Raw genomic sequence first — 21,319 nt, 5'->3', positions numbered from 1 at the left:
TATATAAAATCCTTTTTGTGATTATGTAGTGCTTACAGTTCTTTCGTCCTTTTTTTATCTCTCTATCTTATTCTAGTAACTTTCAGCGCCTTTTTTTAAATTTACCCGGTTGCTACTGTAGCGCCACCCTTATTTAGCAGATTGTAACGGACACTTTTTACACTATATGTGTAAAAGTGTCCGTTGAGAGCCAATTAAAGAAGAGAGCCAATTAAGATAGCGCCACAGTAGCAAGGGGAAAGATTTTAAAATTTTAAAAACAGCGTCTTAAACTACCACACTTCACTTCGACCCGGCACCCTTCACTCTATTTAAAACTGCTATATTCAAGACATTTCCACTTCCTACACTAGCGCTATTTCGGTAAGTCTCTCAACAATAACTTACTGTTTACAGGCGGACACTTTTCAACTTGTCCTCCATACAAGGTCATAGATAATACACATAAATTAGTTATAGATAAGCAACTCAAGCAATCAACAAAAATATTTACGGGCGTCATCCACTAGATGGCTTCGCTTCGGTTAGTTTCTCATTGCTTCTGTAGATGGCAGCAACATATTACCTATACTGTATTTTATTTTTAATGAAGAATTTTTTAAATTTTCAGAAACCACAGTTAGATCTAGATTATCTATCTAATTTATGGACAAATTTGTCTATAAAAAATTAAGTCTTGTATGATTTATTATTTTTATTTTATGTCTAGTTATACAATTATTAAATACCTTAACTTTAACAACAAATAAGTTTAGGGGCATCCGCTACAAGATGTCGCTAGTTTCCATACAAAAAAATATTTATTATAAAGTATCGCAGTTTCAAGGCCCTGTACAAGATTATACTCCTTACTTCTATCTCCATACTCTAACAGCCCGACTAATGTGGTCAGTAACAATCGACGTATCGACGCACTTTCTTCAGCCATTGAAGATGTGATTTGATTTGATTTGAAGTCGTCGTGGCCTAATGCGGAGTTTACATTACGAAATTAGTGTCATGCATGTTGAACTCAGTTGCACGAAAGTAGTTTCGATATATGCGAAAGTAATTTCGTTAAAAAATTAGTGTCGCGAAATCCACAGTATCGCAGTAGCCATGGCGCCGTCAGCATCAAAGCTATATTTTGCTATATTCAATGTAGCTAAAGAAATGCTTATATATATATGCTTCTTTTACATATTGCATCTCCATGGCTTCCATAATTATTTTGTAGGCCGCATCTCGGGCATCCCTATTTTTATATTGTAGGTGTTTCGGGTCCCAGAGACTTGTCGCTGATATTCATTAATGAATTGTATTTTTTTTTCTGTACTCCATCGTTGGTTTGACATTTTCAAGGCTTGAAGCGCGTCCGAACTAACATTACACACGTCCGCACAGCGCAGGCCCTTTCGCGACATTAGTTTCACGTCGCGTTTACACTATGAAATTAGTTGCATGACACTAATTTCACCAAAAAATCGCGCAGGGCACGAAACTAATTTGCATGCATGAAATTAATGCATGCATTACGAAAGTATTAAATTACACGTGAAACTGTTGGTAAAACTAATGTCACGAAATTAGTTTCATGCCACTAATTTCGTAATGTAAATTCACCTTAACGACGATAAGACGTCCGGTGCATTCGTGTTGAGCGATGCACCGATGTTCGAATCTCAGGCGGGTACCAATTTTTCTAATGAAATACGTACTCAACAAATGTTCACGATTGACTTCCACGGTGAAGGAATAACATCGTGTAATAAAAATGAAACCCGCAAAATTATAATTTGCGTAATTACTGGTGGTAGGACCTCTTGTGAGTCCGCGCGGATAGGTACCACCGCCCTGCCTATTTCTGCCGTGAAGCAGTAATGCGTTTCGGTTTGAAAGGTGGGGCAGCCGTTGTAACTATACTGAGACCTTAGAACTTATATCTCAAGGTGGGTGGCGCATTTACGTCGTAGATGTCTATGGGCTCCAGTAACCACTTAATATCAGGTGGGCTGTGAGCTCGTCCACCCATCTAAGCAATAAAAAAAAAAAAAAAGAAGACGTAGGCACCGGTTTGAAGAGCGAAATAGCCGTTAGGAAATTGGTCTTCCTCCAAGACTACGTATTGCTAGCGATATTGAGGGGTTATGCTGACTTCATCGGACGTGTAGGTGCGCTCACGGGGTTCAGGTTAAAGGTTTTGCTGACAATAGGCCTGGTAAGAGTAGTGCTTCGGAGAACCTACCATTTATTGACAAAGCAGCTGTTCTTGAGTTGTTAGGCTACCTTCAGAAGTACTCGGGTAGCTGTTAGCAAATCCCAAGCCTTCTGGCTGAGCCTTTGCTCGCTCACCGGTCCTGGTGAAACTGGAAAGGTCTCCAGGCCACCAGTGATCCTTCAATTATAAAGAAAAATCTACCACCGGATCGGAATCGCGACCCACTGAGCAGTATATGCGTGTATAAGGTGTATATATGTAAGTGTATTTCAAAAATGTCACTAGCGAGATTCAGACTACTGTCAAATATCTTGTCTGTTATAATGGCTACCGTCAATCTTGGAAGCTTTGGCCCGTGAGCAACACCAAATTCAATGATACAACTGAAAACACACTTGAACAGCAAATCGAATTGTTTTACTTACCAAGCTAATATAAGCGTGTTAAAATGAAACAAAGAAACGTCAACCGCTTACAGAAAAGAAGTTATTGCAGATAATATAAAAAGAAATTGGTAATGAACTAGAAACAAAAACACCATCATCAGAAACATGATTTTTATTTAATTACTAAACAATTTACAAACTTTTTTACAACATAATAATTAAATATCACATTCATTTTTTAATTTATGAATTAGATAAAAAAAAATCATCGCTCATTAAATACGTTAAAGTAAAAAATCAAGCGAGTGCATTTGAACTTAACAAGTTCATAAAGTGAAACTGCAACATATACAATTGCAACTGTATTTAAATGGAGAAAAGTTTTATAGAAAACAGCGCCATCTACCGTTCAGGGATCTCAGTTAAAGCCGGCACTTTTATGAATAATTTTTCTTAATAATTTTAGTCGAAGGATAGAAATATTTAGTTGTCACTTCAAATCCGGTCATCTTCACAAACTTGTATAATAAAAATTTACAACTACATAAATATTTTCTAACTAAACTATAGCATGCGTTCTTTGCACATTTGCAAAACAAAACATTAAGAGTAGTACATAATTTTTTACATAATTTTTGGTAAACGTAAACATTTCTTACATACGATTTATTATAATCACAAATAAATATTGGAACATCGATTACGAGAATTTTCAGTCAATATTTATTAAGATGTGACGTAGAAACAGTCGGATGTTCAGTCGAAGACTCGGGTAAGTCCACGACCTGCTCTGTGTTAAAGGATTATCGGGTAATTACGTGCCTTGAAGCAGTAATGCGTTTCGGTAAGGGTGGGGCAGCCGTTTTAACTATACTCGAAATAAAAAAAGCCTGCAGAACTAGCATCAACGCGAAGGGTTTTGGAGTTAGGTAGTTGGTAGGAATACGCGAGAATACTCATAATATAACAGAGGTTGTATGCACAGGAAAAGAGTTATCCCGATTGAAGCACAAAGTTATTGGGAATGAGAAATAAGGGCCTTTTTTTCTTACAATAAATTTAAAAATGGATACTTGTATAGGACATGGGAGAAGATTTTAGCAGCGTTCGAAAGAGAACAAGACATTTCTACTCCACAATATGTTTAAAATAAATTACTGGAATCATTCATATAATACCAGTGCTGTTACCACAAAACGTTTTCATGGCATGAAATCTATGTTCATATCGCTTATAATAACCGTCTTAGATTGAACAACCGACCGAATTCTGCACCACGTCAATCATTTAAACATTACAGACAAACAATTAAGTCACTAATATAATTAAATGGAATATAAGTACGTATAATTAAAATTACTGTTTTTTTTTCGTTCGAGAAACTCACTTTGAGATGTCGCGCCATATGGGCACTGAATTGGGTAACTACAAATGTTTTAGTCATTCTGCAGACGTCAGCAATGATTATCACCGTTGATCTACTCAATGAGCGAATGGCTCATCAGCAGCCTCAAACAAAAACAGACTCTGAGCGAGTTTAGCCACTATCAGCATCACTACTGAAGGAACTATTAAATAGGATTTTTGAGTTATATCACTTTTCTTTTTGTTCTAAGCATATCTCTCACTAATTAATTTGCAGTCTATTCGAATAATTAACAGCAGCATAGCGAATTTAGAATAAAAATGGTATATTGTGCTTGTATTGAAAAAAATTAAAACAGCGCCACCTATTGTTCACTTAAAACTCACATCACTTTTTAACCGCCATATAACGATCAGTCTTTGCAACTCCGCCCATTCTCTTAAAAACACCGCCACCTAGTTGGGTATGGTGACATCAGTCCGAACTTTTTATGTAACAACGCCATCTATCGATTTAATCCGACAGCTGCACGGCCCCAGTCAGTTGGGATACCTCTCATATGTCGACCTCGCATATTTTTCGTTTCTGGGGCAGACCGCAGTTGTCCTTCTTTATGACCTCAATCTTGAGACGTTGGTACGTTTCGAACCTCGACAGCGCGTATTCCTGCGAACATACAAATAAGTTTTGTTCAAAGTCGATTCAATATTCTTTTTAATGCGTACTAGACGTGATCCACGGTTTTTATCTATCGTATCTATCTTTTAGCTCATAGATGTCCACTGCTGGATATAGGCCTCAACTTTGACAAGGGTCAAATTTGCGACTCAGAGAGAATGTTCCAAGTTGTAAGGACAAAGAATCGCTTGTGGGTTTCTTTGGTCCATAAATCACCAGTTTTTTTATAGATCCATTGCTTACACAAAACCAGCGTTAATTAATCTTGCGACAAAATCAAGTCACCAAGGACTATTTCCAAGGAATTTGACGCAAAACTCACCCAGTATCCGAAGGGTATCTGACTCTTGGAAGCATTGACAATGGACCAGAGCGTCCAGAACAGGTGGCTGGCGAGGGCGAACGCTTCCACCTCGTTCAACAGATGATTAACGTCATCTATGCTCGGCTCCTGTGGCTCCTCGGAGACGTTCGACGAATAATGTTTTAAGTACTCCTTTATGAATATTTCCTGAAAACAAGCATATCCTATTAAGGCTCGGCATGAATCAGTCTTGTCCCTTAATCAGAACTCAGTTCGTACTATCTTTGCCTTAATTCGAACTTCACTCTCCGACTAACTCCTATCCTGACCAAGAACACGGCATTAAGGACACAAGAAAACTGAAAATTTCAGAACTGACCCAATATCAATTTGAGACATAAAAACATAAAGGTGTACATAACTTTCCCGTCATTTTATTGGTTCGGCTGAGACTGAAAGGTTTTGGGTAATAAAAATGTATTGCAGCGCCATCTATTATTGGATCTGCAAACTAGACTAGAAAACTATCTATTATAAAATGTAACTACTTTAAGTCATAATAGCAACAGGGCATGGACCATTTACCATCTGTTTATTAATTTCTCTAAATTACAGTCAGGCGACGGCCATTTTGTCGAACTTGAAAACGGTCCAAGCGGATTGACCTCTCCATGTACGAAAACTATTTACAAATCTGAGATCTTCCTTACTTAGATGTAGCGGCATGTATGTTCAACTTTAACTTGATCTCTGTTTAACAATATGCTACATACAAATTATAGGTCACTGGTTAAATGGATTGTTGATCATGTTGTTTCCATTTGACACATCAATCAGGCTACCTTTGTTATAAAATTTAAAACCGTATTTCAAGTGGCATTAGGTTAAATGTTCATTTGGTAGAATGATCGAAGTGCGAAACAATATGATCATCACATATTATCCCTTTCTCGCTGATTGTTTTTTATGTGCGAGCGAACGAGATAGCATTCTTCTATGAACTTAAACACATTTCAGAGGCACATCAATTTATAAAATCTATAAAAAGTACATTCAAAATACTTTCGATTCCCGTTTTTATTTTTTCCATCGGCTGCCATGTCCGAAGGCAATGAGATCCGGCTTACGTACGCCCCCGTTGTCTATGGACGTCGCGGCTGCTAGAAGAAAGCACACAGACACAAAAGCTGCGTAGTGATGGGGTCGTTCTTCCATACACATATACACTTTATTTGTCTCATTGAAATGCTCCTAGCATTTACACGTTTGAGCGAAATCCTTTTGGGTCCACTGCTTAGTATTTCCATTACATCTGCGACTCTTAGTTGTGAGTCGGGCGCCCCATACTTTACGATCTTTTTTTTTTATTCCCTACCTATGCTGATAGCCTTAAGAGGTTATTTCAGCTTCTTGACGTGTAGGTGAGCTCACGGGGCTCAAACCGGGAGTGTTGCTAACACTGGCCCTAGCAAGAGCAGTGCTTCGCAGAATCTACCACCGGATCGAAAACGCGACCCACTGAGAAGATCCGGCGAGAAACTCAGTGGGCTGTGTCTATGGGTTAATTCACTCGTCGAGCCCTTCGTCGCAAGCGGCGGTTTCGACGAGGGCGGTGACCGGTGCTTGTGGTACCTAAAAGCACCGTTAAAGGATCGGGAGGATCCGTAATGACGTATTTAGGGCGACGTCAACTGTATACCATTCGGTCTACAGGATCGGGTATGTATGATAATAGTATTTATTATCAACTACTAAATTAAGCTTCCTATCAGTGTTCAGATTAAGCTCAATTAGACGAACGCATTAATGGACAAACAAACAAATTCATCTATTGAACAGAGGCGTTTGGGAATCGTGGACGAAAACGTTGAATTTGCAATTAAAACAGTTATTTTACAATTACGCAATGTATCGTTAAATGTAAATTGGACGCTTTACATTGCATGTTCTCGCTTTTATCGGGCGCTACCTTCAGTTTTTGTTAAAGCTCGTTACCAACGGTTCAGAAGCGATTCCCTTGCGCCTTGCATCACAAGACACGTGTACCAGATTTTAAAACTACCAAAATATAATTGAATGCATACCCTCACAAAGGCAATCTTAAACAATCTACCAAAACCCACTTTAAGAGCACACGGTTATGTTACATAAGCACACAGGTTCTTACTGGTGGTAGAACCTCTTGTGAGTCAGCGCGGGTAGGTACACCACCCTGCCTATTTCTGCCGTGAAGCAGTAATGCGTTTCGGTTTGAAGGGTGGGGCAGCCGTTGTGACTATACTGAGACCTTAGAACTATAAAATATCTCAAGGTGTGTAACGTATTTACGTTGTAGATGTCTGTGGGCTCCGGTAACCATTTAACACCAGGTGGGCTGTGAGCTCGTCCACCTATCTAAGCAATAAAAAGAAAACAAAAAACACAGACATGAGGTCGCATTCTCGATTATGCACAACCACTGCCCTACCACTCCTCCGAGCTAAACTCTATATTTGCTTCGCGAGACAGACCTGCAGGACGCGCGTACCGACCCACACTTGCCACATTAGACATTAAATCTAGAAATCATTTCGAACCGTGAACCAAGTCTATTGTTTTAGACCGCCTCGATTAATTAATTTTAGAAATTGAACTGGAAAAGGGTTCGATGTCACAACAATCTTGATTTACTGAATATTATGTATTAAAGAGTTCAAAAAGTATATTAGCAGTCGCCGGTTTGCTTTAGATGTCAGTGTACGATGATTCCTTTTTGCAAAACTACCCTCCTTAATATATACATATTGCAGCGCCATCTATTAATCAGGGACAAAGGCGTTTCGGCAGCGCCATCTATTAATGAGAGACAAAACAACTTCTATGGCCTTTTCGTGTATTTTTTATGATTTATTGTTATTATTGGCGCACTATTAAATTCGAAAAAAATTTCAAAGAAAAACACGCAGTCGATCCAGTGCGCGATAGACTCATGCTAACTAGTTAAGCAATAGTCAACACTGGCGCGCAGATAGCGTTTTAAGACTTTCAAAACCAGCTTAATAGAAAACATTTTACTAGCGTTACATTGGACGCAATCTATAGCAAAGTTATCGACGAGGTCGACGACCTCTGTGTGAACTTAACATTACATTGCGTTTTTTTCCAAAACATTTTAACATTAAAGCCTATCAAAATTAATATTATCGAGAGTGAGAAATAATTTGACTTTAAGGAAACAGTCACTTCATAAAGAAAACGGTCGATGGATATAGCGCCGACAAATTCTTTACAAGCACAGACCAAACGTTCACGCTTCCATATAAATATAAAACCTTCGGTAGCTTTGGCGGGCAAAGTAGACCAGGATCTCGTCTCACCTTTTGCTCCAAGGTCGGGCAGTCGTCCCGGCACTCGTGGTAGAACGGATGCGCGTCGTTCGTGTAGTCGTAGGCCCATTCCTGGAAGTGGTTCGCTATGTCGAAGCCCCTGTGGTTGTAAGCGCAGTACTCGAAGTCGATGAGGAAGAGCTTCGGCTCGCCGCTGTCCGAGATGTGGCTGGAGATGCTGTCGGACGAGATCTCGTCGAGGTGGTAGTTCTCCTTGCTCGATTTGTGGTGCTCCACGTCATAAGCTTGAAAGATCGTGGTCATTTCGTCGTCGGCGTTGGCAGAGTCCTCCAGCATTAGAATGTTGCCTGAGTTCGAAAATGAGTATTTAATGGCTTGTCTATGATCGGTGTCAAGGATTAAGGAGTAGCTCTTGTCAGGCATGGACGTGTCGTGGCTATCACAAATCATCTTTGAGTTCATTTCAGAGCTGAGTGGTTGGAGCCTGTTTCTGGTAGTTTTTGGAGTCTGTTTGGGTTACGTTAATCGATGGTAGGACGCATTGGAAGCATCCTCTCATAGATACACAACACCTTCGTGCCTATTCTTGAAGCGAAATAAGGCCTGTTGGGTACATCATGGTCTATGATCATGTTCTAACTTTCTAACAATATCTTGGATAATCTGCGCTATGATTTTACAAATACCTCAAGACCTATATTCCTTTAACATTCAAAATTTTATTTCGTTATCGAATCAAAATGAACAATCATCTCGTCAATGAATAATATTAAAAAAAGTTGAACAGACAAGGAAATTGTACTGTCTTTGCTTGTTATTGTTATTGACTGCTGAAATATATGTTGTTGGTTCACACTAGACATATAAACACATATATATATGTATATGTATTATTATATATTAGTTGCCGGCGCACCTTCTTGCATGTCGTTGTGACAAAAGACGACAGGTGACTCGACCGTAGCCAGGAACTTCTTCAGCCAATCAATCTCTTTGTTGAAATCGATCGACTTCAATTGCTTTATGATACGCTGTTCTTCTTCGTTCTGTTAAAAAACACACACACATATTAATACTGTGACACCGAGAGCCATCTATTGGCCGAGGGCAGAAACAAACAAACAAGTGCCATTTTGAATTTTCAATATTGTTTTTTTTTTGTTGCTTTTACGAGCTAATTGGCTAGTTACTGGAGCCCGTAGACATCGACAAGGTTTCTGTTTTTATAGAGCAACAGCTGCCCCGCCCTTCAATCTGAAACGCATTACTGCTTCACGGCAGAAATAGACAGGGCGGGTGTGCGGACTCACAGCACGTCCTACCAACCAGTACATGACGGTCTATAATCATGTTCATTCATCCTAACAGGATCTTGCATAACCTGTACTGCTTTTTTTCCTACAAACGAAATTTGACCATAATGACTGGTACCTCAAGCCCTATATTCGTTTAACAGAGTCATCGAACTGTTACAGAGTCCCTCTCCGAGGTCGTTTTAAAAAAGAAATTAAATTAATTAAAATAAAGTTTATCGAGTTATTTATGTATTACAAGGAGGAAGGGACTCTTAGGCAACTGATTAACGCAATAGATGAGAATAGACTGACTGAAACATGGACTACGTGGCTTGGCTCTGCCGTTGGCATTGCTGGAGTCCACGGGCGACGGTAACCACTCACCATCAGGCGGGCCGTATGCTCGTCTGCCTACAAGGACACAAAAAAGTCATGACTTCACTCATGAAACTGCTGATATAAATATCTAAATCTATGACCTAAGGTTGTGTCATCTAATTAGGGTTCAGTAGACGGTTCTAATAGAACAAACCCCGGGGTTCAGGTCGCGTTTACCTTCCCGACGGTATTCAGCCTCTCGTCTTTGCAGATCTTCAGCCACTTCCACATCGTCTTCCACAACCAGTTCGGTTCCTTCGACAGAGGAATATCCATCGAATGTATGGCGGCCATCTTCTCGGCTATCTTCATAGAGAGGGCAGGCTCGGCTAGTTCCCGGGTCAAGAGAGGTCTGGCCTGAAAATGATTCGCAAATCAGCAGCCGCGATACCATTACAACTTCAAATGAATCAAAGCTTTTTACTACCGACAGCAAAAAAACACTTTTTTTTAATGCTTTGATGGGTGGACGACGTCACAGCCCACCTGGTGTTAAGTGTTTACCGGAGCCCATAGACATGTACATCGTAAATGCCGCCACCCACCTTGAGATATGAGTTCTATGGTCTCAAGTATACTGACAACGGCTGCCCCGCCCTTCGAACCGAAACGCATTGCTGCTTCACGGCAGAAATAGGCACGGCGGTGTTACCTACCCGTGCGGACTCACACAAGGTCTTACCACCAGTAAAAGAACAACAAGTTCAAGCAACTACTATAACTATACTATATATCTTATACTATAACATCGAGAGGTGAAAGGGTATTTGGATTAAACGACCTTTATCTTTGTAATTAACGGTCCGTTTCATTTTGTATCAGCATCAACAGTTCGATGTTTTTAATTGAAGTTCAATAAAGGTTAATCCGTTCAAATACCTAAAGAGTTTTTTTTATGATATTTTTTTCTTAATTTTAATCTTTTTAATGGCTCTTCTGTATAGTTGCAAAAATGTCGCTTAACCCAACTAGCTTTTCACCCGTCGAATATTAAATTAATTTTTCTCCTACCTACGCCGAAAGTTCGGTTTTCCTCCCGCTGTACAGGGAAGAAAGTCTAACTTTTCCTCCCTGGGTACAAGTGCGCATGCGCGTTAGTGTCTACGTCTGCTCTCACGCATCTAAAATTCTCCGTCATTGTTGTGCTCGGGTAATTTGCAATATAGTGTTTAGTGTAAAAGTGAAATAAACAAAAGGCAATAAAATTTAATACTGAAGTATTAAACAAAGATGAGTTCATCCAGACAGTTCTTATTCAATTAGTAGTAGTTTATTTAAAAATTAAAAAACAGTTAAATATTTTTATGAATATGAGGGGGCTCCGCCCCCCCTTCCCCCCCTGCCAGGGCTTCGCCCCTGGACCCCGGCTCGGTACTCCACGAACTTTCGGCCTGGTAGGAGAAAAAATTTTATGCTCACCGCGGGAAAAAAGTATGTCATCTCATCACGCGTGCATACACGTGTGCACACACAATGTACTATTCCTTCAAAGATTATTATTCTCGGCTCAGTTCTCATTGGTTCGGGAAGAGATCTGTTCTCGCCAAGCCAAGCCTAATTCAAGTTCACACATCATAATCGAAACTAGATTTTATAATGTCTAATCATGCTTTATTATTTGCAATTTAATTTATAATCGTATTAATTTATATTTAAATTTAACATATTTTTGTGCTATCTGTACAAATCGAGTAACACGGGCATAAAAGGTCATATAACATAAAAAATAATGACGACTTTTGTTTTTGACGACATTATCCAAAAAAATATTTTAATTATAAGTATCTCAAATTCGGGTTATTTGGGTCTCCGCGCGATAAGCCCGATAAAGATGGGCCTTTAATTAATAACATTTCCTTTTTTATTTATTAATTAGCCAATGTAGACACACGGCCAAGTCGCTCGCTATCCACTGACGAAGATGGCACGTTCAAAGAATTAATTAAGACCACAAAAATATCTAGAAATGATGTTTTACTTAATCATATTGCTCAAAAGTCGATGGTACGAAATAACTATATCAACATACGACCTTTCATCCTGGACGCCAAACCTTTTGACTAATCCCATGGACTTTAAAAGATGAAGTATCAATCGAATCGGCGTCCTTTGCGGTTAAAACAGAAATGAGGGTAATTCGCGATTACGCTTTACATTGCGCGGGCGTCAACATCCGCCTAGCGATTGGACCAAAAGTGGCTTACACTCTTTCCCTCCAAACTTAAGCTATTCCCATGCCGAATTTCGTCAAAATCGTTTTTATTTCGTTTCCTACCTATTCTAGTAACCTCGAGGGGTTATACTACATTCGCAGAACGAGTAGGTGAGCTCACGAGGCTCAAACCTGACGTCGTTGCGTTGAAGAGCAGTGCTTCACACAATCTACCATCGGATCGGAAACGCGACAAAGTTCTCGCGACCGGCGAGAAACTCAGTGGGCTGTGTCTGTGGATTAATATACTCGCCGAGCCCTTCGTCGCAAGCGACGAGTTCGACGAGAACGATGAGCGGGGCTTGAGGTACCTAAAAGGACCGTTAGTGGAAAGGGGGGAGAAATCGGTGCACAAACAGACAGATTAGTTACTTTCGTCTTTGTTATCACTTGCTGTTGTAACAGGATAAAATTAACTCTTAAAAATCATCGAAATGAATTATAACTTTTGATGAATTCGATTTTCATGAAACAAATCCAATATTCTACTCCAACTAATGCCCGTCTGCGTGTAAACCGTATGAATGTGCCTACAGTAGTTACTGCGATGAGTACGAATAAACAAATAGATAAATAAAAAAAATATTTAAAAAATCACTGGTTTAGATTCTATTGCTTTTCTAGTTACACTCTTCATATTGACGTGTTTATAAATCGATGAACAACGGGCTGCACGCACGAAAAAGTGTCACGTTCCGGCTGAGCCTGAGCGTGCGAGCGAGAGCGCGTAACGAGCGATAGAGACCAACGATCGACCCAAGCGTTAATTTATCGAAAAAAAATTGTATTTTTCAATTAAGCCCTTCTTTGTATTATACAAAATAATGATAACTCAGTGATAATAATTAAATCCAATTCATAAATTCATATGTAATTTTTCATCAATGTTTCTTTATAACGTTATCACGTAAAATTATCGTCCGCAAACCGATTTTATAGAAAACCAATTAATTATTTCATTAGCTTTCTTCAACCCAACACACATATACACACACACTGAATTCCACTGTTTCCAATATACAAAAATCGAAGAGATCGAAGAATCGAGAAAGACAATATATGTAAGAGGGGAGTGAGCAAAGAAATGGTACATGATAGAGGAGTATGGAAGGAGAAAACATGTTGCGCCGACCCCGCATGACTGGGAGAAGGGCAGGAGAATGATGATGATGTGAATTTGGAGAATTTAACGCTTTCCCTGCCGCAAAACAATGGCTAATTATCAATATAACGTTTGTGTTAGTTGTATTGTTGTCTACTTACGTGGATACCGATATTTTTTTTGGTTTTTTTTTTCCTGGAACTCGTAATTTTATTTTTATTTGTAATTTGTAATTTTCTTTTGAATAACCAAAGCTATGTACATTAATACGGGTTTGCTGAATGCACATACCATTTTGATTGCAATCCAGATTAGATCTAGGTACTGCTTGTACGATTTAGCTAATATGTACTGTAATGATTGTAATTCGATTTGTGCATACATTAATTTAAAAAAAAACACGTGTGGCACTCAGGGACTGCCGCGATAAAGCTATTGCATATCATTTTTATCGGCTTATGCAATTATAATTAGTCATTAATAACTTAATATTAAAAAAATAATAAAATAAGACCACGCTATATTTATAAACATTAACAAAAGCAAAACGTTGACTGTCCCTTTCACACTCATAAGCTAGACCGCGCGCGAGAGAGAGATGGGCAGATTTTCATGATGCGCATGCAGTGCGACGTCACGCCGCGCGCTTATTCACAAACACTACACAAGCGCAACGTGTGAATGTGTTGAACGCGACCTATATGGTAGGCGAAGAGGGGGCGTTAGGTTTTATTTTCGTTACGGAATTTCTTGATTCGGTCGCCGCGCTCAAAAGCTATGCAATAGCTTAAAAAAACTCACCGGTATGTACTCTTCGATCCTCCCGCCAGAGAAGACTCCGTGGAGCTTCGGGCCCAGCCTCCTCTCGGAGAGCAAAGTGAATATGACAGATTCCGTCACGATCGCGTCCATGGCCCTCTCGCCGTGGACCTGGCCGTATATCCTGAGCAATACCTGCAGCAGAATTCGTACAGTTTATTCACCATCACACTTGATGATCAAACATGATATCACACTATGGTATAGTGATGGTTTTTTGTTCTTTTCGAAATAAATGAATGATAAAACTGTGATATATGGCATCGTTTAGTATTTGAAAATCAAACATTTAAGTGTTCAAATGTTTATAATAATAATAATGTCAGGTGAGATGTTATAAACCTTTTACTAGTATATAATAAAGGTGAATATATAGGTATATAGTGAAGGGAAAGGCTATTTCGTTTAAGCGACTTTTTGGCAACTTTACAGGAGAGCCATTTAAAGTTCGAAAAAAATATCAGCACAAAAAACTTTTTCAGCTATTTGAATGCCGTAAACTCAATTGAAGTTCAATTAGAAACATTGAACTGTTGATGCTAATAACAAATAAAACGCACTTTTAATTAGAGTTTAATAAGATAAATGTCGCGTGTTAAGCGAAATGTAGCTTAAACCAAATCGACTTTTTTTTTCTGACTAAGCTGATGGCCTCGAGGGGGGCATTTCAGCGTAACCCTAAAAAGTAGGTGAGCTCGCAGGGCTCTAACCTGACGTTGCTAACACCAGCCCCAGCAAGAGCAGTGCTTCGCAGAACCTACCACCGGATCAGAAACGCGACCCACTGAGAAGATCCGGCGAGAAACTCAGTGCGCTGTCTGTGGGTTAGTTTACTCGCCGAGCCCTTTCGTCGCAAGCGACGGTTTCGACCAGAACGATGACCGGCAAATAACCTTTTACCCCTCGATATGTACTAACATGGATCGTTACATAAATTCGTTTATATATGGATACCGTCTGTTTTGAATTTAGATATGTTTGGGACTGAGAAAAGGATAAGTTTTAGGAATCACTCCGTTGATGCACTATTCAATTTTCTCACTGGCGAGAGTTATATGTGCTGATTGATCAACTAATCACAATTTTATCGTTTTTGCACCGGCACCATGTTTTTAGTTTTTTTACATACTCTCTTCGCGTAGTTTTTATTATAGTGTCAACAGATGGCGTGGATAGGGGATTGACGAAGGAATAAGGAAAAGGAAGTCCCAACACCGTCTACGAGGGTCCTACCTTGGACGGATCAACGCATAGATGCGGCAAACAACAAAAGTACCATAATCACCTTCTTTGGTTCTTCGATGCTGAAAGAATTCGATCTGGCCATCGATTTCTTGACTAGCTTACTGGCCGCCGTCTCCAGTTCGGTTTCCGGTGAGCTTTCGCGTTTCGTGAACGTGCAGAGCTTCGACGGGTCTTCCGGAAGCGCCACGTAGTACAGGAAATTCGAGAGACCGCCGCTGCACGAGATGAGACCGTGTCGTTAAGTTTAATGTTTCGGGTTCAGGACAATAGTCTCAATATCCGCCTATTTTTAATACGCTTTTATTAGCTTCAGACGTATGTATGTTTGTAATAGAATCTTTGAATATGATTTTGACCCCCTTCAAAACGTCGGATTAACTCGAAATTTGGTATAGGTACTTATTAAGGACCGATGACAATACAATATTAAAAAAATATATTGAAAAACTTGAAATTCAGCTAAAAAATTAAAAATAAATAATAGTTTAAAAAACTAACAAAATACGCTTTTATAGAAAATCCAACTAAAAAATAGAAAATAAATTTTAATAAATTTGAATTAAAAATAAGTAAGTAAGAAAAAATGATTTTATTGTAAAAAAAAAGCGTGGGTTGCTTTTCAGGATATTATTAAAACAACCCTTCTACTCATATCTGTTCATAAAATATTTATAATTACTGATACCATGCACCCCACGCTTTTTTTTTCTTACACAATTTTTAATTCAAATTTATTAAAACTTATTTTCTATAAAAGCGTATTTTGTTAGTTTTTTACACTATTATTTAACTAAGAAATAGTTGAATTTAAATTTTTAATTATTTTTTTAAGTATTGAATTGTCACCGGTCCTTAATAAGTATACCGAATTTCGAGTTAATCCGACGTTTTGTAGGGGGTCAAAATCATGTTCAAAAATTCCGTTACATACTAACAACATACATACGTCTGAAGCTAATAAAAGCGTATTAAAAACATATTAAACGAAGAGTGTATAGCCAACGTCGCCAGTATCAATAGTGACTTTATGAGCGGTAATTATTCTAAGTAATAATTACGAAATGAATTATCGGTAAACTTTGTTTATTTACTGATAATGCGGTTCGTTGTAGTTTTCCGGCGACCTCGATCGTCCCATTCATGTTCCAACGCTTCAGTTATGTACCAAGTGGAATGTTTTGAAATCTTCTTATTTTTTCTCCACCTCATCCCACTAGGTGGGGTCGGCACAGCACAATTTTTTCTTCTGTTCTCTTCTATCAGCCGTCATCTCAACACTCACTCCTCTCTTTCTCTCATATCGTTTTTCACACACTCCATCCATGTCTTCTTGGGTCGACCTCTTCCCCCTCTACCTTGCACTACCATTTCCATACATCTCCTAGTCACATGCATCTTCTCTCTACCCATCACATGCCCGTACCACGTTACTGGTGGTAGGACCTCTTGTGAGTCCGCACGGGTACCATCACCCTGCCTATTCTATCTATCTATTATTTCTGCCGTGAAGCAGTAATGCCTTTCGGTTTGAAGGGTGGGGCAGCCGTTGTAGCTATACTGAGACCTTAGAACTTATATCTCAAGGTGGGTGGCGCATTTATGTTTTAGATGTCTATGAGCTCTAGTAACCACTTAACACCAGGTGGGCTGTGAGCTCGTCCATCCATCTAAGCAATAAATAAAAAAAAAGATACCTGATCCTCCTAAACTCCAATTCAGTTGGATCCACGCTCTTCCACGCTCCGTGCAGGTAGTTCCTGCAGATTCGGGCGGCGACTTCTCGCATTTCCGCTTCCGTGCCGCACATTTGCAGTTTCTAGAACAATCCATATAAGGTAAATCGATTGGATAGTATACACCTATCTTATTATTACGAATACTTGGATTTTGAAATATGAATGCAAGAGGTGGCAATTTTTTTTTCCTACCTAAGCTGATAGCCTTGAGAGGCTATTTCAGCGTAACCTTAACTAGTAGGTGAGCTCACGGGGCTCAAATCTGACGATGTTGCTAACACGAACCCTAGCAAGAGCCGTGCTTCGCAGAATCTACTACCGGAAACGCGACCCACTGAGAAGGTCCGGCGAGAAACTCAGTGGGCTAATTTACTCGCCGAGCGCTTCGTCGCAAGCGACGGGTTCGACGAGAACGATGACCGGTGCTTGGGGTACCTAAAAGCAACGTTAGTGGATCGGGAGAATCCGAAATGACGTGTTTTAGGCGACGTCGACTGTTTATCATTTGGTCCGCAGGATCGGCTATGTAGTTTCCGGCGGCCACGATGACAGGATTCTCATATCGTACCGCTTTATCGAAGTGGTTATGCCCCTTAAACTACCTCCCCTACCAATCTTCCTTACCCTCTCACGGGTAGACGCAATGTCTTACTCTTCGATGAATTTCTTTTTTAAATAAACCATTTTTATTTCGACTATGTTCATATCATTGTATCGCCTACCGCCTCGTCCCAAAGCCCTATGCATGTAAATTCATCCCTCTTCATATCCAACCCACGCTTAGGTATCTCTTTTATCAATCATCTGCTGGTGTCAAAGAATCACAATTTTACTGGTGGTAGGACCTTTTGTGAGTCCGCACGGGTAGGTACCACCACTATGCCTATTTTTGCCGTGAAGCAGTAATGCGTTTCGGTTTGAAGGGTGGGGCAGCCGTTGTAACCATACCGAGAGCTTAGAACTTATATCTCAAGGCGTGTGGCCCATTTACGTTGTAGATGTCTATGGGCTCCAGTAACCACTTAACACCAGGTGGGCTATAAGCTCGTCCACCCCTCTTAGTAATAAAAAATAAAAATCAAGAATCCGGTACTAATCCACGTAGTTACACATATAGGCTGTTTCAGTCACAAAACACGTTTAATACGACGATTAGATTACTATATTTTTATCGTAATAAACGGATTGATTTTAAACAACGGTGCATTGACCTTGCATTATTGCATAGCACGTATGCAGAGGGATCTACCTTATCTGGGCGATAATAAGGCCGAAACAATTAAGTTCTAGATAGACCTATCAAATCCGCTATCAAGAGTTAATCGGGGCTCGCTTTGACAAGTAATAATGATAAGGGGATTATCTTGGGTAATTATAGTGTTACACCCATAGTGTATTTAGTGATTGCTAGATTGCAAAGTGTGTAAATTCCAGACAAGGTTTTGTTAATTTAGTATTAGCGTTCAAGACTTCAGCGAAAACATGACAGCGAAAATTTGCAGCTACCACCTTGAGCAGTTACATCTTCAAAGGAGCCGTGTACTAATTCTTCTAAGATCATTATTACCACAATGTTTTCTTATGCAAAATTTGTACGCTCAGAAAGCGAGTAATTTAAAAACCTTTGAAAACTTACGGCAGATTAAAAAAAAAAACTGCATCTTTATGACGTCATCGTCATTACATAGCGAGAGAGATAGCGATATATACCCACTCAGACGCGTTCTTCAACACATATTTTAAAGCTTACATCATTTTACAAGGATTTTCGATTACAAAAAGGTTTCTGTTCATTGCTGATCCGAGCCTTTACTTTTAAAGTGCAGAATTAAACCCGGAAATTTTTTATTTGAACTCAATGGGTGGAGGGGCAGAGGGGTAAATGGACCTATAGACGTCACATTAACATTGCGCCGATCAAAGAGGTGGAAGTTTCAATCGGATCTTTGTAACCGGAAATCATGAAAACATCACGACATGCTTACCCATACATAAAGGGCTTGGGAGTTCAGGGATACTAAAATACAAAGAAGCGTTCAAAATTCTGCAAATTGTAGCTAGATTAACTTCAGAATCGAAGACTTATACATGAATAAAATAGAAGTTTATTGGACACAAATGTACGTCAGACAACGCAAATAATCGATTTATACACATACGAGATACAAAGTCGAAGGTAGTGGCCCTAATCTCAAAGCTAATCTATTTGGATCCCCAGGCAGGCACGAGCCGATAATGTTTTAAGATTACGCAATTATCGCTAATAGCTCTGCGGAAAATTACAGCAATCTCCGTATTCAAGTCTCATTCATTTCATAAATACTGTTATTTAAGTGATTCTTTTTGTTTTAAGGAGGTTCTGATATTTTGTCGGTTTTGCAACATTCTTAGTCGTTAGCACTCTTGGCGGAGTGGTTGTGATCATCAGTTCGGGTAGTGGGGCGCTTCACTTTTTTATCCTACCTATGCTGATAGCCTTGAGAGGCTATTTCAGCTTCACTCTAACGGGCGGTTCACAAGACGTCGCCATTCCTCGCATACCGTGGCCCTTCTTGTGCACTCACTCGTTGACGGGACCGTTTAGAGCTGCCTTTATTTGGTTGGTCCAAAACGGTGATTTGCCGCGCGGTCTTGTACCGTCAATCATGCCCTGCACCACAAGGCCCTCCACTGAGTCGTCACACCGTCGCCATACATGTCCGAAAAAAGTGAGAATGCTACCCTGAACGATAGGGGATAGACAATGCTTGATTCCTAGTTCCTGTAGAACTGATTCGTTCTGAACTCCGTCCACGATATTTGCAGCATTCTTCTCTGACGCCATACTTTGAGAACATCTATACTCTTTTTCTCATAATGTCCAGTGTACTTAGTGCGAGTTTTTTAACGTTCTCGATAGCGTAAAAGTTAACTCAAAGTATAGAGTCGGAACGTTTGCCTACGTTTGCGCGGTTCCAATTGCATATAAATTTGAGTTAACTTTTACGCTATCGAGAACGTTAAAACTCGCACTAAGCACACAGGTCTCTTTTTTCTTTTTTTTTATTGCTTAGATGGGTGAACGAGCTCACAGCCCACCTGGCGTCAAGCGGTTACTAGAGCCCATAGACATCTTTGAAGTAAATGCGCCACATACCTTGAGATATAAGTTCTAAGATCTCAAGTATAGTTAAAACGGCTGCCCCACCCTTCAAACCGAATCGCATTACTGCTTCACGACAGATATACGCAGGGTGGTAGTACCTACCCGCGCGGATTCACAAGAGGTCCAACAACCAGTAAGTCTCAGCAGCGTAAATAAAAATGAGGAAGACAAGCGCTTTTAGAATTATAATTTTGGTTTGCAAAATACTGACAGTTTAAATTATACATATATGCCTAAATAAAGATAAACTAAGGTCATATTTAAAAATGCGCCCATATCTGCGAAAGTCTGATGCTAAAAGGGTCAATAACCCAAGATACTCATGCTGTTATTTTATTACTAGTGACGTCATTCGTGGCCAATAAAGAGACGAGTTAACCATAGATTAACGATGAGACATTCGAAGCTGATTTCGGCAACAGCTACCTGTTTTTGCTGATGGACGCTCACGATGGTTATATTTTCACTGCACCGTAGAATATATCCTAACAATTGTTACCTAACCCTACCTATCGGGTTGGGTTACATTTTGATTATGATGGATCAACATTAAAATTTTATATATTTTTAAGATTGTATTGTTATTGTCATCCGTTTGCCTATCAAGATCAGATGACGTGCGGGATCAACGCCCCCCCATTGACGCTGAGGGCGGTGTTGCGGGTCGATTTTGTTTTCAATGCGTTCGAGAAATACGACCTAAAAATACTTATGATACTTAAATTAGCAAGTCCATATGGCGCATCTTAAATTCGGTTACATTTGAACAGAAACCTAAAACTGGACTTCTTTTAAGGATTAAGTGAGATGTACAAAACGTAGAATTCACATATAAGTTTTTTTTTTTATTGCTTAGATGGGTGGACGAGCTCACAGCCCACCTGGTGTTAAGTGGTTACCGGAGTCCATAGACATCTACAACGTAAATGCGCCACACACCTTGAGATATAGTTCTCAGGTCTCAGTATAGTCACAACGGCTGCCCCACCCTTCAAATCGAAACGCATTACTGCTTCACTGAATTGTGCTCGATACAAGAATAAATGTTAAGTAAAATCTATAAAATTACTTATTTTCAAAACTCCCGGAAACACTTTTCCGATAAAACTATGAGTTCCCCTCTACGGTGT

At 39.6% G+C, this 21,319-nt stretch overlaps 1 protein-coding gene across 4 annotated transcripts in view; it reads right to left on the bottom strand.

The window, feature by feature from the left end:
- Positions 1-2,740: 2,740 nt before the first annotated feature.
- LOC101736679 (choline/ethanolamine kinase) overlaps positions 2,741-21,319 on the bottom strand; it is a 42,814-nt gene continuing 24,235 nt past the window's right edge. For 3 of the 4 annotated variants that reach the window (XM_012694339.3, XM_021351064.3, XM_021351063.3), the window contains 8 exons: positions 17,003-17,124; positions 15,349-15,523; positions 14,046-14,198; positions 10,108-10,287; positions 9,174-9,303; positions 8,288-8,604; positions 4,950-5,138; positions 2,741-4,615 (listed from right to left, as the gene is read on the bottom strand). In XM_012694339.3, coding sequence (XP_012549793.1) covers positions 4,505-4,615; positions 4,950-5,138; positions 8,288-8,604; positions 9,174-9,303; positions 10,108-10,287; positions 14,046-14,198; positions 15,349-15,523; positions 17,003-17,124 — 1,377 coding nt within the window. In that variant the 3' untranslated portion in view covers positions 2,741-4,504. Of the gene's footprint in view, positions 4,616-4,949; positions 5,139-6,005; positions 6,092-8,287; positions 8,605-9,173; positions 9,304-10,107; positions 10,288-14,045; positions 14,199-15,348; positions 15,524-17,002; positions 17,125-21,319 lie in introns of those variants that run through there. The other variant, XM_021351062.3, reaches the window with a different exon arrangement.

The sequence above is a fragment of the Bombyx mori genome, chromosome 23 (genome assembly GCF_030269925.1).
Source record: "Bombyx mori chromosome 23, ASM3026992v2".
Lineage (NCBI taxonomy): Eukaryota > Metazoa > Arthropoda > Insecta > Lepidoptera > Bombycidae > Bombyx > Bombyx mori.
Note: the sequence above shows the minus strand (reverse complement) of the source record. Positions and strands in the feature narration are given on the sequence as shown.